The 14,976-nt window shown below is 44.2% G+C and overlaps 1 protein-coding gene across 2 annotated transcripts; it reads right to left on the reverse strand.

Annotated features, from left to right (window-relative positions):
- Positions 1 to 185: 185 nt before the first annotated feature.
- Positions 186 to 12,671, reverse strand: PPP1R14D (protein phosphatase 1 regulatory inhibitor subunit 14D). 2 transcript variants are annotated; one of them, XM_077880651.1, is made up of 4 exons: positions 12,284 to 12,661; positions 920 to 1,000; positions 705 to 737; positions 186 to 494 (listed from the first exon to the last, which is right to left on the reverse strand). In XM_077880651.1, the coding sequence occupies exons 1-4, from the start codon at positions 12,536 to 12,538 to the stop codon at positions 429 to 431; spliced, it is 435 nt and encodes a 144-aa protein (XP_077736777.1). In that variant the 5' UTR covers positions 12,539 to 12,661; the 3' UTR covers positions 186 to 428. The 2 variants fall into 2 exon arrangements, with proteins under 2 accessions (XP_077736777.1, XP_077736779.1); XM_077880653.1 differs by lacking the exon at positions 705 to 737 and having other exon boundaries at positions 12,284 to 12,671.
- Positions 12,672 to 14,976: the final 2,305 nt, after the last annotated feature.

The following is a 14,976-nucleotide window of genomic DNA, read 5'->3' on the forward strand; positions in this document are numbered from 1 at the left end:
ATGAGCTCTAAAGCAGAACTGTGACCTTTGAATTCCTGAGGCCAGTTTGTATAGAAGGACAGAGGAGGTATGGACAGAGCCTGGTGGCTCAGGATGCTGACCCTCTGGTATATCACTTTACCTGCCCACCCCCACCCCCATCCCCCCACTGCCCATCCCTCAGGACAGATATGCTCCACACTCCATTCATCTGGCACTCCCAAAGGCTTTATCTACTTAGCTGCCAAGGAAAGTACTGGGCAACAGCCATGAATGGCTTCCAGAAAGCCTAGCTGTAACTGCACATATACTAGGGGTGTCCAAATGTCCCTCCTCATCTTCCATGTTCCTTGTCAGTGTCCCAAAGGGCCATTGCCTCTCAGCCCAGGATTCAGAGGTTCAGGGCAGGCCTGGCAGTGCTGAGGCTGCTGACAGTAGTCTCACAAGGCTTATTTCTGAGGCCGACTGAGTCTCCGGAGTTTCTTGAGTTCACTGAGCAGCTCAGATATAAAAGGCTGAGAGAGAAACAGGGGTGAGTGAGATCAAGGCATGGGGTCACACCCACCCACCACACTGCCCTCCCTAATCTCCCCCCGACCCCATGTTTCTGGAGCTGGAGAAGAGGGGAAGAACCTAGAGCCAAGCCTTCCTCTCAAATATTCCTTTCCATTAGCTGCCTCCCCCCTAGGCCCTTCTTACCCCCAGAGCAGCAGGGCATCCCTTACCTCTGTAGGGCGGGGACAGTTTTGGAGAACAGCCTGGGTGGAAGAGAGCAAAGAGTGGGTTCCTGAGCCAAAGCAGTCTCCCACAAGCCTCTATGCAGCCTCTATGCAACCTCCCAGGAGTCCTCCCTTCTGAATTGGTTCTCCCCATGCCACTCAGGGAGGCAAAACTTGGGTTCCTGAGTTCCTCCCACTCTAAGCCCAGCCCTACATTCTACCTCCAAGTGAGTCTTCTGTTCCTCTGTGGATAGTTCCATGAGAGCCTCCAGGTCGATCTCAGGCTCAGGAGCTGGTTGATCCTGTTTGGGAATCACATGGGGCTCAGAGAGGCCTTGCCAGCTGGTGCTGGAGTAAAAGTCACTGTCAGGGGCTCCCCCATTTCCTACCCTGCTTCTCATGTTCAGTCCATCTCCTCATCCTCCTCAAACCACCTGTTCATTCTTCCATTTAACACTTAGGACCTACTATCTCCTATCTGAAACAAGGCTAGAGTTCTTTAAAAAGAGTGTTTAATTTCAAAAGTTATGCATATTGTAGGTAAAGATATAAAATAGTACAGCTGTTTTGGAAAACAGTCTGGCAGTTCTTTAAAATGTTAAATATAGAGTTCTCATCTGGGACCTGGGTGGCTCAGTGATTGAGCATCTGCCTTTGGCCCAGGTTGTGATCCCAGGGTCCTGGGATTGAGTCCCACATCAGGCTCCCCACATGGAGCCTGCTTTTCCCTCTGCCTATGTCTCTGCTCCTCTCTGTGTGTCTCTCATGAATAAATAAATAAAATCTTAAAAAAAAAAAAGTTCTCATCTGCCCCAGCAATCCCACTCCTAGGTCTACTCTCAAGAGAAATGGAAACACAAACCTTTGCACATGAATGCCCATAGCATTATTCACAACAGCCAAAAGGTGAAAACAACACATATCTCCATCAACTGATAAATGGATAAATAAAATATAATGTAGCCATACAATATTACTCAGCAATAAAAGGAACAAAGCATTGACTCATGCTACAACATGGATGTACCTTGAAAACATTGTTAGTGAAAGAAGCCAGTTACAAAAGGCCACATATTACATGATTCAATTTGTATGAAATGTCCAGAATAGGTAAATCCATGGAGACACAAAGTACATTCGTGGTTGCCTAGGGCTGGGAGTGGTAGTGGTAAGGAATGAGGTGTGACTGCTAATTGGTACAGGATTTTTTCTGCGGTGATAAAATGTCTGAAAATTAAGTTATGGTTGTATAATCCCAAAGATACTTAAAACTTTAGGAAGTGTGCATTGTAAGTGGGTGAAATTGTATGGCATTGTGAATCATCTCAATAAGGCTATCTTCAAAAGTTATTATAGTCAGTGAAATAATTGAAACAATAGAATTTATAATTAAAAATGAAAGGAGCTCAGGAAAATGAGAAGACTCCCACAGACTGGGAGAAAATATTTGCAAAGGATGTATCTGATAAAGGACTATTGTCCAAAATAGACAAGTCTTGAAATTCAACAATAAAAAAGAAACAACCCAGTAAAAAAATGGGCCAAAGATCTGAGCAGATCTCTCACCAAAGAAGATATGCAGATGGCAAATAGCATAAGAGATGTTAAACGTCATATGTGATTAGGAAATTGCAAATTAAGACAACAATGAGATACACCACATACCTATTAGATTGGCAAAAAATCCAAATCCGAATGCTGGTGAGGATGTGGAACAGCAGGAACCTTCATTCGTTGCTGGTGAGAATGTCAAATAGTATAGCCACTTTGGAAGCATTTTGGCTGTTTCTTACAGAACTAAACACACTTATACTATATGATCCAGTGATCAAGATCCTTAATATTTACCCAAGTGAATTTGAAACATAACCACACAAAAACCTGCATAAAAATGTTTATAGCAGCTTTATTCGTAATTACCAAAACTTGGAAGCAATCAATCTGTCCTTCAATAGGTAAATGGATAAATCAACTGTGGCACATCCAGACAATAGAGTATTACTCAGCACTAAAAGAAATGAGCTGTTAAGCCATGAAAAGATCTAAATGAACTGTAAACACCTAGAATAAGTGAAAGAAGCCAATCTGAAATTGGCCATACATTCTGTATGATTCCAACTATACCACATTCTGTCTGCAAAACCATGAAGACAGTAAAAAGATCAGTGGGATTAACAGGGAAAGTGGGATGAATAGGTGGAGCACAGAAGATGTTTAGGGCAGAGAAAATACTCTGTACAATACTATCATGGTAGATACATGTCATTACACATTTGTCCAAACCATTTGTCCAACACCAAGAGTGAACCAAAAGCAAACTATGAACTTTGGGAGCTAATGATGGATCAGTGTAGGTTCACTGATTGTAAAAGGGTACTGCTCTAGTGGGGGATGTTGATAGCGGGGGAGGCTGTGCACATGTGTGTGGGGGGAAGGGAACATGGGAACTCTACTTTCTGCTCAGTCTTCCTGTGAACCTAAACTGCTCTAAAAATTAAGTCTATTAAAAAGGTGAATTCAAAGGTGTCAATTCAGGGATCCCTGGGTGGCGCAGCGGTTTGGCGCCTGCCTTTGGCCCAGGGCGTGATCCTGGAGACCCGGGATCAAATCCCATGTCGGGCTCCCGGTGCATGGAGCCTGCTTCTCCCTCTGCCTGTGTCTCTGCCTCTCTCTCTGTGTGTGACTATCATAAATAATAAATAAAAATTTAAAAAAATAAAAACAAAGGTGTCAATTCAATTCACCAAGTTTTAATTAACTTAGTGGTTTACTGCTTCATCAAGGACTTTCTTAAGTGAAAGTGGCATGGTGGTAATGATTTGTGTTAGGAGTTAGTTGGACAATTAGGTAGTCAGGGCCAGGATCCCCAACAAGAAAACAGCTGTCTTAGCTGGGATAGCTAAGACAAAACTGCACTAGAATTCTGATTTACAGCTTAGATGAGACCACAACAGCATCCCATCTAGCACCCTCTGCAGAAGTGACTTTTGCAAAACTGCCTGAAATGAAACAATTAACCATAAACCTCAACTTGTCACTATCACAAGTTGAGACGGTCTCCAAATGTCAGCCCAGAAGACCATTAACACGTGAACAATAACCTGATAGGTATACAGGTACACGATCAAAGCCCTGATTAGCACACCTTCGGGGACAATCCACAAGGGGCCCACACTCAGGATGCTCATTATAGTTCTGCAGAAGAGCTTATAAAAACCCCTAGATTTGAATGCCAAAATGGCAATCCTCTCGGGTCCCCACTCTCTTTGGAAGCTTTGTACTATTGCTCAATAAACTTTGCCTTCCTGCCCATCACGCTTTGTCTGGCTTACCTCTTCATTTTTCTTTTTTTCCCCCTATTTTTAATTTAATTTAATCTTTTTATAATAAATTTATTTTTTATTGGTGTTCAATTTGCCAACATACAGAATAACACCCAGTGCTCATCCCGTCAAGTGCCCCCCTCAGTGCCCGTCACTCATTCACCCCCACCCCCCGCCCTACTCCCCTTCCACCACCCCTAGTTAGTTTCCCAGAGTTAGGAGTCTTTATGTTCTGTCTCCCTTTCTGATATTTCCCACATATTTCTTCTCCTTTCCCTTTTATTCCCTTTCACTATTATTTATATTCCCCAAATGAATGAGAACATATAATGTTTGTCCTTCTCCGATTGACTTACTTCACTCAGCATAATACCCTCCAGTTCCATCCACGTTGAAGCAAATGGTGGGTAATTGTCATTTCTAATGGCTGAGTGATATTCCCTTGTATACATAAACCACATCTTTATCCACTCATCTTTCGATGGACACCGAGGCTCCTTCCACAGTTTGGCTATTGTGGACATTGCTGCTAGAAACATTGGGGTGCAGGTGTCCCGGCGTTTCATTGCTTCTGTATCTTTGGGGCCTCTTCATTTTTCAAAGTGCTCTGACCAAGACCACAGGCACTAAGGGAATAAAAGTTCCTGTAACACTAGTACAGGATGGTGCCACTTTCTTTCTTTCCTTTAAGTTTATTATTTAACTAATCTCTACATCCAGCATGGGGCTTAAACTCACAACCCCAAGACCTCGCATACTCCTCCAACTGAGCCAACCAGGTGCCCCCATTGCCACTTTCTCACTAAGGGCCACCACTGTTTTTGTATTATCAGTGCAAATGTCAACATAGTGAAAAAGGCAATTGACATCTCAGTATTATTATTATGAAAATAACTGTAGGCCCTCTGAAAGGGTCTTGGGAACACCAGAGTCACCAGAATATGCTTCAAGAGCTGCTGTCTTGGGACGCCTGGGTGGCTCAGTGGTTGAGCATCTGCCTTTGGCTCAATCATGGGATCCTGCATCCCATGATTGTGGGATCCAGGATCAAGTTCTGCATCGGGTTCCCTATGAAAACCTGCTTCTCCCTCTGTCTTTGTCTCTACCTCTCTCTGTGTGTCTCTCATGAATAAATAAATAAATAAATAAATAAATAAATAAATAAATAAATCTTTTAAAATGAAGATTTTTTTAAACTTCTTTTTTAATTTTTATTTTTTTAAATATTTTTGAAATGTATTTGAGAAAGAGAGAGAGACAGAGATAGCATGAGCAGAAGGGGAGCAGTGGGAGAAGCAGACTCGCCACTGAGCAGGAAGCTTGATGCAGAGCTTGATCCCAAGACTCAAGGATCATGAATCTGAGCTGTAGCAGACACTTAACAGACTGAGATACCCAGGCACCCTAAATATTTATTTGTTTGTTTCTTTGTTTAGAGCACAAGTGGGGCAGGGAGAGGGAGAGAGAATCTCAAGCAGACTACCTGCTGACCACAGAGCCTGGACACAGGGCCCAATCTCACAACCATAAGATCATTTGACCTGAGCCGAAATCAAGGGTCTGTCACTTAACCAACTGAGCCACCCATGTGCCCCTGGAAATACCGTTCATGTGTGAGGAAGGAGTTGGGGAAATATCTGTGTTTATATAGTTTAATGTAACTAATAGTCTTTTCCAGGTTGGATTTTGCTGCTGCTGCTGCTGCTGCTATTCTTCTTTTCCTTCTCCTTCTTCCTTTAAATGCTTGGTAAGTTCTTCTCATACTCATTTGAATAAATATTTGATATTCACCTTTACATTCTCTAGAGGTTTGATAATCTCACTTTTTCCTTTTGGTTATCTAATCCTTTAAAAACTATTTACTCAACAAACATGTGTTCAGTTACTGCTCTTAATGTGGTACCATGAACTTGGGAATTTCAGTGAACAAAACAAAGATCCTGTCCTCCAAGAGTCCACATGTTAGAGGCAAGTGGAAGAAACATAATAGAAACAGATACAATAAGTAACAAGTATAATTTGTCTAACGGTTATTTGGAGGAACTTTTTAGACAACGGAAATGTTCCATATCATAATTGGGGTAGCAGTTACACCTGGCAAAGTGCATCCCAATATACACTTCAAATTTTATTTTCTGTCAGTTATATCTCAATAATGTTGGTGTTTTGTTTTGTTTTTTAAAAAAAAGGAAAGAAAGGAGTGCCTAAGTGACTCAGTCACTTAAACATCTGCCTGTGGGTCAGGTCATGATCTCAGGGTCCTAGGATGGAGCCCTGAGTCGAATCGGGCTCCCTACTCAGCGGGGAGTCCACTTCTCCCTCTCTCTCTGCTCCTTCCCCCTGCTCATGCTCTTTCTCTCTCTCATAAATAAATAAATAAATAAATAAATAAATAAATAAATAAATAAATAAATAATCTTAAAAACGAAAAAAGAAAGAAAAAAGAAGCCTCACCTGTCCTCTCATTCCTCCAACTGCCAACAGGTAATCACTGTTAACAGTTTTGGTTCTTCCATACCTTTTTAAAATAAATAATGCTAGAGTTCTAAGTTAGGTCTTTCACCCTAAGCTCTAGACTTTCCTTTTTGCCTCCTTAGTTTCTAGCTCATCTGGTTCCGTTTTCATTCTTTTAATGGAGTGCATGCTATACACCAAGTGTTGTGATAAGTGCTAGGGCCATAACAGCAAGACAGACAGACATAATTTTTCCCTTGCAAAGCTTATTGTCTCCTGAAGGATACAGACAAATGAAATGGCCGTTATGACACAGAATGATAAGCACTCTGATAAGATATTTTGAGAACACATGGAAAGGGAACCTAACCAAACCTGGGGTGCAGGAAGGCTTCCTGGAGGAAATGACCTCTAATCTGAGACCTGAAGGTTAAGTAAGAGTTAACCAGATATTTATATTTCTGGAAATGATGGAGTAACAGGGTCTGTATTTATTCTCCTACCATAAGGGACTAGAAAACTAAACAAAAATATATTAACAGTCATTAGACAACAGGTGGCTCAGGACTACCTGGGAGAGAAAGGAAACAGAAGAGGTAAACTCTGTAATTGCCCTGAATTTCCTCCTAGAGACAATTTCCAGACCACAGAGCAGAGAGAGTTCCCAAGCAGAGCACAATGGTCTCGCTATATTGATATGACAGACATCAGAGTTCAGGGTTGAGGTGGTTGGAAGTTGTTAGGCACAGTTGTGGAAAGGAGGCAGTCATGAAGAAAGAGACCTCCAGAAATCTGCATAAGGGTTCTGTTGGGTCTTTGCCGAACACAAGATGCACATTCATAGGCTAAAGCTTCACAAGGCCAGGTACTGTGAGGCCCCAAGGGCCCAGAGATGAACAGACCTCACACAGGACTGGGAGGAATATCAAGTTCCCCTCGCCCAGAGTGGACAGTCATCGTTTATCATGCAGGAATTCAATAGAGACCTCAGAAGGGCCATACTTTACTGGGGGTTAAATTATTCTCTAGATGAAAGGCTACTCTAGACTCAGCATAACTTAAAAACAAGCTTCAGAAGGATCAAACTGAGCCACAAGTAACTAAACTGCCTATTAGAACAAGGCCCAATGCTTTTTTTTTAAATTTTTATTTATTTATGATAGTCACAGAGAGAGAGAGAGAGAGAGAGAGAGGCAAAGACATAGGCAGAGGGAGAAGCAGGCTCCATGCACTGGGAGCCCAACGTGGGATCCAATCCCGGGTCTCCAGGATCGCGCCCTGGGCCAAAGGCAGAACTAAAGCCCAAGGATCCCAGGCCCAATGCTTTAAGGAAGAAAAAAAATCCAGTTACCCAGTAAGATAAAATTCATAAAATGTCGTATCCAAACAAAAATCACTAGTCATACCAGAATCAGGAAATGTAACCTATAAAGAGAAGAAAAATCAGTTAATAGAAGCAGACCCAGAAATGACAGAGATGGTGGAATCAACAGATGAGGAAAACATGAACACAGTAATGAGAAAAATGAAATATATGGGAAAAAAACAAATGCAGCATCTAGAGATGAAAAATGCAATATGGGGCACCAGGGTGGCTCAGTCGGTTAAGCATCTGCCTTTTGCTCAGAGCATGACCTCAGAGTCCTGTGATCGAGTCCCACATGGGGCTTCCTGCCTGGCAGGGAGTCTGATTCTCCCTCTGCCTCTCTTCTGCTTATATTCTCTCTGCCTCTCTCTCTCTGTCTCTTTCTCAAATAATTAAATAAAATCTTTTTTAAAAATGCAATATATATTTTTAAAAGATTTTATTTTTAAGTAATCTCTATACCCAACGTGGGGCTCGAACTCACAACCCAGAGATCAAGAATCACATGCTCTACTGACTGAGTCAACCAGGCGCCTCAAAAGATACAATATTTTTAATGAAAAATTTACTAGATAAGTTAACAGCATATTTGGATGTTGCCAAAAATAGATCAGTTGAACTTAAAGATACAGTGACAGAAACTAGTCAAAATGAAACACAGAGAGAAAAAAACCTTCACAGGGGGCAGGCAAGGGAGAGGAAGAAGAGAACAGAGCTTTGATGACCTGTGATATCAAGTGGTCTAACATATGTGCAATTGGAATCTCAGAAGGTGGAGCGGGGGGCTGAATAGTAAAGCTGCATTCTAATTACTAGAATTCTACCTCTAAAAAAGTACTAGTTTGAGGGCGCCTGGGTAGCTCAGTGGTTGAGTGTCTGCCTTTGGCTCAGGTCGTGATCCTGGGGTCTTGGGATCAAGTCCCGTGTTGGTCTCCTTGCAGGGAGCCTGCTTCTCCCTCTGCCTGTGTCTCTGCCTTTTTCTCTGTGTCTCTCATGAATAAATAAATAAAACCTCTAAAAAAAAAAAACAAAAATAGAAAGTACTAGTCTGGCCCCCCAAAAAACCTTTTCACATCACTTATGATATTATCCACATGTATTTTGAATATAAGGTATACATATTACTGAGAGATTGCAGCTATAGTCTGAAATTGAGACTATGAGCTGATATCATAAGCCAGATTTTATTTTTTTTATACACCAGATATTCTTTCCCTCAAGTATTTTTTTGAATTCTCAGAAAATGAGTGGATATATCAAATGACTCCTGCTGAAATGAACAAGTGTAAAATTGTGACTCAATATTTCATATAGCAGTTTCCTGCCAGATGCTGCCTGATTTGACTGCTTTCTAACCTTCACTCTATACTCATTCCCCTTCCTCCTGAACTCTCTGCCTTGAGAACCAGCAGTGGAGCAAGGCTCAGGGAGGAGCTAACAAGTGTCTGTTTCATATGTTCGTTAACCATACTTTTTTAAAGTTGGATGCCTGGGGCAGTCTGGGTGGCTCAGCGGTTTAGCGCCACCTTCAGTCCAGGGCCTGATCCTGGAGACCCGGGATCAAGTCCCACATCAGGCTCCTTGCATGGAGCCTGCTTCTCCCTCTGCCTGTGTCTCTGCCTCTCTCTCTCTCTCTCTGTGTGTCTCTCATGAATAAATAATAAAATATTTTTAAAAATAAAATTGGAAGTCTAATAGATTGTTTCTTAAGATGTCATCACATCAGAAGGGCTACATCAAAATGCCAGCTGCTACCAGGAAAAGATGCTATCATAGAAGCTATAGGAAAGGAATGTTTTCAAAACTCCAGAGTGGTCGACAAAATCCTGTACAGTGATTGGTGCCCTTGGCAAAAACTCATTAGTGTTTATATCCTTGCTCAGAGCCAAATCCACACTCCACCTTTGGACAATAGGAATTCTAAGGCCCCAAGTCTGTTTGTTTTGTTGAACCCAGACTTGGTTCCTCTGAAGACCTCAGAGAAGGTTGCATATCCAGTGAGAAGAGGTGGGGCCCTCCAACAAAGTAAGGTTGGATTCCATCAAATCGAACTGAACAAGTATCAATGCATCCCTGCAACCATTGCCGGCACTGCTATCCAAGGTGGGTGTGTTGGGGAGAGCCTGCTGGGTGGAGACAGGCTCTATGAAGGTAAAACTGGGTCAGGCTAAGCCTGGAGACACTGTTGCCTCAATCTCTCCCAAGATGACCAGCCACCTGGGGCTTCCCCCACCACTTGGCTGCTTCCTGCTGAAAAGAGCAGGGATTGGGAGAGGAACTGCTGCCTGGCACCTTTGGACAATTGCCATGGCAACCACAGGCCAGGTATTTTATTTCCGTCATTGCCTGGGAGTGGTCCTCCCACATATCCTGTTTTCCAATGTTATGAGCTCTTTATTATATTGCTCTCCCCCCACCCCCCGTGTTGATCTTGCAAAACCTGGTGCTTTGCCTAGTGTCTTTCTCTGATGCCTAGAAAGTTTGCTCTGAGGTGTCTGAAATATGAGATTTTTTATGCAAGTGCCCAACAGTCTGAAACTGAAACTGATCCGGAGAGGGAGGGTGCTGGCAGTGGAGGCAGAGCAGAAGCAAGCCAAGAAAGCATGCCTCTCCTGCGCCCAGCTCAAGAGCATCTCCCTACCTACCCTGCACAAGTGAGCCCAGGACACTGCAGAGGACAGGGTCGACACCTGGACCAAACTAACACATGACCCAGTGAGCTTCACAAGACAGTCCGGGCCACATGCATCATTCTTCTCCACCCCCAACAGCAGGGCCACCGACACAGCCCTTACCTGGAAATGTGACAAGCCCCCCCCACTGTCCCCGAAAAGAAAAGATAGGAATGGAGTCAGGAAGGAGGCGAAAGAAGGACCCACGGTATGTAGACAAGGAGGACTCCTGGTCTCTGGCTTGGCACAGTGGTTCTCAGCCAGCCACATGCTAGAATTAACTGTGGAGATTATAAAGAAAGACAAGTGTCTGGGCCCCACCTTAATAGATTTAGTCAGTTGGGGTGCAGTCAGGTCATCAGGCTTTTTCTGAAGTACCTCAGGGGTGGACACCCACTAAGCTGTTTACCTAAATGCCCAGGTTCCGCAGGCAGAGCCCCAGCTCCCGGTCTCCCGGTTGTGTGACCTTGGGCTCGTTACTCAACATCTCAAGCTTCCATTTCCTCCACGGTAAAACATACCTATCTAAGGGAGTGGGGGGACAGCCGAATGCGTAATGCATGTCAAGCGCTAGGCACTGTGCCTAACACAGAACTAAGTGTTCAGAATGTTATTCTCTCTCTCTCTCTCTCTCTCTTTTAAAGACTTTATTTATTTATTCATAGACACACACAGAGAGAGAGGCAGAGACACAGGCAGAGGGAGAAGCAGGCTCCACGCAGGGAGCCCGATGTGGGACTCGATCCCGGGTCTCCAGGATCACGCCCCAGGCTGCAGGCGGCGCCAAACCGCGCCACTGGGGCTGCCCTCTCTCTCTCTTTTTTTAAAGATTTTATTTATTTGAGAGAGAGAGAGAGAGAGAGAGAGAGAGTCACAGAGATACCTAGTTAGAACACGATGAGCAGGGAGGAGAGGGAGAAGCATGTTCCCTGCTGAGCAGGAAGCTCAATGCAGGACTCAATCCCAGGAGGCTGAGATCATGACCTGAGCCCAAGGCAGACACTTACCTGACTGAGCCACCCAGGCTCCCCCCAGAATGTTATTCCCATTGTAGAAACAGCAGTTGTTACTATTCTAGGATCCCGATCTTTAGTCATCTGAGGAAAAAAGTGCCACTTCTCGTGACAAAGGGCAGAGACCCGTCCTTTTCTCAGGGGGAGGTGAGAGGAGTCCGTCAGAGCCAGGGCCAAGGACTCATTCTAGTCCAGAGCTGTCCATTCTGAAGGGAAGGAAATACTCTCTACACATGCTGACAATATGGCAGCCACTTGCCACATGGGACTATCGGCATTTGAAACGTGGCCAGCGTCACCAAGGGACTGAACTTATTGTTTTATTAATTGGAAGGTAAATAGCTACACATGGCTGATAACGATAGTATTTGACAATGTAGCTCTCGACATGTATGTGTGTTGAGGATGAGAGTAAGACATAAAATAAATAAAAATAGCTCTTCTATCTCATTTGAACTTCAAAAAAAAAAATCCCACAAAAGAGATGTGACAGGCATTGATAGGTTCATTTTATAGATTAGGAAACTAAGTCTCGGGAATGTTAAAAAGACCTGGCCCAGATTTTTAAGGGCATTAGAGGCAGAGCCCAGACCAGAGGGAGGCAGATTTTGGGACTGCAAATCTATCTTCACCTGTTAGGAGAAGCTTTCTCTCCATGGGAGCATCTCACATTGGCCCTCCAGCTCCTCCTGAGGTCTCCCAGCAGGCTCTGTCCCAGGCACCCTGCCTTCTCCCTTGCTGCCTCACTGTCACTCACCTGGAAGAGCTCCTGAACCTGGGCGTCCACCCATTGCTCCATCTCCAGCCAGCGTTGGAGCTGGCCCCGGTCATATTTCACCGTCAGGCGGCTGGGTCTCCGGGACCTGGGCACTTTGGAGGGGTCGAGATGGGACTTTGACTCTGAGTCTGTGGATGACGTCCTCCTCCTCCCAGAAGTCCACTGGACCTTCTTAATTGGGTTCTCCCCATCAGGGTTGGGAGATGTGCAGGAAGTAGGGCTTGAAGACAGCATGGAAGAAGGGTTGGCGTGAGCAAGGATCTGGGAAACACCACCGGTCAGAGCAAGGGTGCCAAGGAAGTGAGGAGACAGAGAACAGAGGGAGAGGCCAGCAGGGAAGAAAGGAAGGAGGAGGAGCAGAGGGTCAAAGATCAATAGGACTATCTGGCGCTGGGAATGTCAGTTTCTTGGCTCTTTGCTGCCAGTGAGAGGCACTCCTGAGCTGTGCCCTAGCCCTCTTTTTTTGCAGCTACTAGAGCCCAAAGTGATATACACTTCTGATAAGCAAAGGTCAAGAGCCTCCCATGCCTTGGGAGGAAGTAGGGACCCTTGGGTTCTGAGGGGTGCAAGGCTCTGATTGGTGCTCTGGCCAGTTGTGAACAAGACCGGAGTCACACTCGCCTGAGAGCCTGATGGCAGATCTAGTCTAGGACTAGATCCACCTGGGTCAAGAGGAGCTGGAGTCCATAGATCCTGCCGGAGCAGGGTCCTGAGCAGGTAGGAGTTCCTGCTCTGAGGGTGGCACTGATGGGGCCTGAGTGTCACCAGGAATAGTTGGACGAATGGCTATCCTTGGCCCTCATCAGACCCTCTTGTGTCTGGGTGTGTCTGAACGTGAGCTGCCTTATGAATAAGTGAGGGAAGAGGTGCTCCTCTGTCAGCCTGGTCCTGTGCTTGCAAAGGTAGATCAATCAAGCTTGTCTCCCAGGCCCATTCCCTAGAAGCAACTGCTTGGGAAGCCATGTTGATCATCACGTGACTCTCCCCTGACTCTTCTTCCTGATACTGAGGAAACCTGCAGACCTAACTTTTACCCAGGTGACAAGACTACTAGTTCTAAACATATAGTACTTGCATCGTAAAGGAAATGTATGTTTGTTTAGTCTTTTATAACAAAAACTGTCTTTTTTTAAAGATTTATTAATTTGGGGGATTCCTGGGTGGCTCAGCAGGTGAGCGCCTGCCTTCATCCTGGAGTCCCGGGATCGAGTCTTGCATCAGGCTCCCTGCATGGAGCCTGCTTCTCCCTCTGCCTGTGTCTCTGCCTCTATCTATGTGTGTGTCTCTCATCGATAAAATAAAATCTTAAAAAAAATTATTAATTTTGAGAGAGTGAGAGAGAATGAGCAGGAGAGGGAGAGGGAGAGAGAACCCCAAGCAGATTCTCCACTGAGTGAGGAGCCTGATGCGGGACTCAATCCCAGGACCCTGAGATCACCACCCAAGCCGAAATCAAGAGTAGGGTACTCGACTGCACCACCCAGGTACCCTGTAACAAAAATTTCTAAACTTTTTAGAAAAGTTACAGAAAAACACTGTCATTTTTAATAAGATGAACAGCTCAGAAGGACAAATGAACAAAAAATGAAAGTTTTTCTCCTCTCCCCAGCTCTACTCCCCAGAAGCAACACCAACAGCTTCTGTTTTAATTCCCCTGTGATCAACATTTATCCCTTTGTGTAGTATCATATATTTGTCACCCCTCCATTCTAAACAGTATCTCTTGTCTCCTCAATAAGAATGGGAAATTAACTTCATCATCCCCTTTTACTTTCTACATTCCAATTTTTGTTAATATATTTCTTTTTAAGTCTTGCAGTAATTAGTTTCCTTTAAAATGTTGAGTTTCTGGGGACCTGGTGGCTTAGTCAGTTAAGCATCTGCTTTCAGCTCAGATCATGATCCCAAGACCCTGAGATCGAGCCCCATATCAGGCTCCCTGCTCAGCGGGGAGCCTGCTTCTCCCGTTCCCTCTGCTTCTACCATTCCCCCTGCTTATGCTCGCTTGCTCACTCTGTCAAATAAATAAGTAAAATCTTTTAAAAAAATAATAAAATGTTGAGTTTGTTTCCAATGTATTGACCAAAACCATCCTACACTGACTCCTGAAAGAGAGCTTTAGATAATAACTAACAGATGAGTCTTTTGCTTTTTAAGATTTATTTGAGAGAGTATGCACGCTATGAGATCATGACTTGAGCCGAAACCGAGTCAGATGCTTAACTGACTGAGCCACTCAGGTACCTCCAATATGATGAGTCTTTAATGATGAAAAGCTTTGGGGCTCTAAGTTGGAGGAGGTGTTTGAGGGCTGCACAACACGAAAGTAGCCTGAAAAGCCCAGACTTTGGAGGAAGGCTGACAGATCTGAGTTCAAACTCAGCTTTTTGCCCTGCATTGGCTTTATATAACCTTCACATTTCACAACCTCTTTGAGTCCATTTTCTCATCTGCAACAAAGCGTTTTGAGGGGGGTGGAATTAAATGAGTTGATATATATAATATCATATATGTCCAAATACAGAGTCCCTTCTCAGTAGACATCCATTCCCTTCCTTTCTTTGTCTTCTCATTCTCTGCCTTCCTGGTGAAGCTCTGTCTGCCAAAGGCTTGCTGACAGATTTTTCTGCAGTGGTTTCCTTCCTGGGCTTCTTTGGAAGAGGGTAGAAATG

This window comes from Canis aureus, chromosome 32 (assembly GCF_053574225.1).
Source record: "Canis aureus isolate CA01 chromosome 32, VMU_Caureus_v.1.0, whole genome shotgun sequence".
Classification (NCBI taxonomy): Eukaryota; Metazoa; Chordata; class Mammalia; order Carnivora; family Canidae; genus Canis; species Canis aureus.

Coding starts and splice junctions, on each gene's coding strand:
- PPP1R14D (XM_077880651.1), bottom strand. CDS start 12,538: ATGCTGTCTTCAAGCCCTACTTCCTGCACATCTCCCAACCCTGATGGG. Junction 1,001..12,283: donor AGGTTCAGGAGCTCTTCCAG/GTGAGTGACAGT, acceptor ATTCCCAAACAG/GATCAACCAGCTCCTGAGCC. Junction 738..919: donor AACAGAAGACTCACTTGGAG/GTAGAATGTAGG, acceptor TCTTCCACCCAG/GCTGTTCTCCAAAACTGTCC.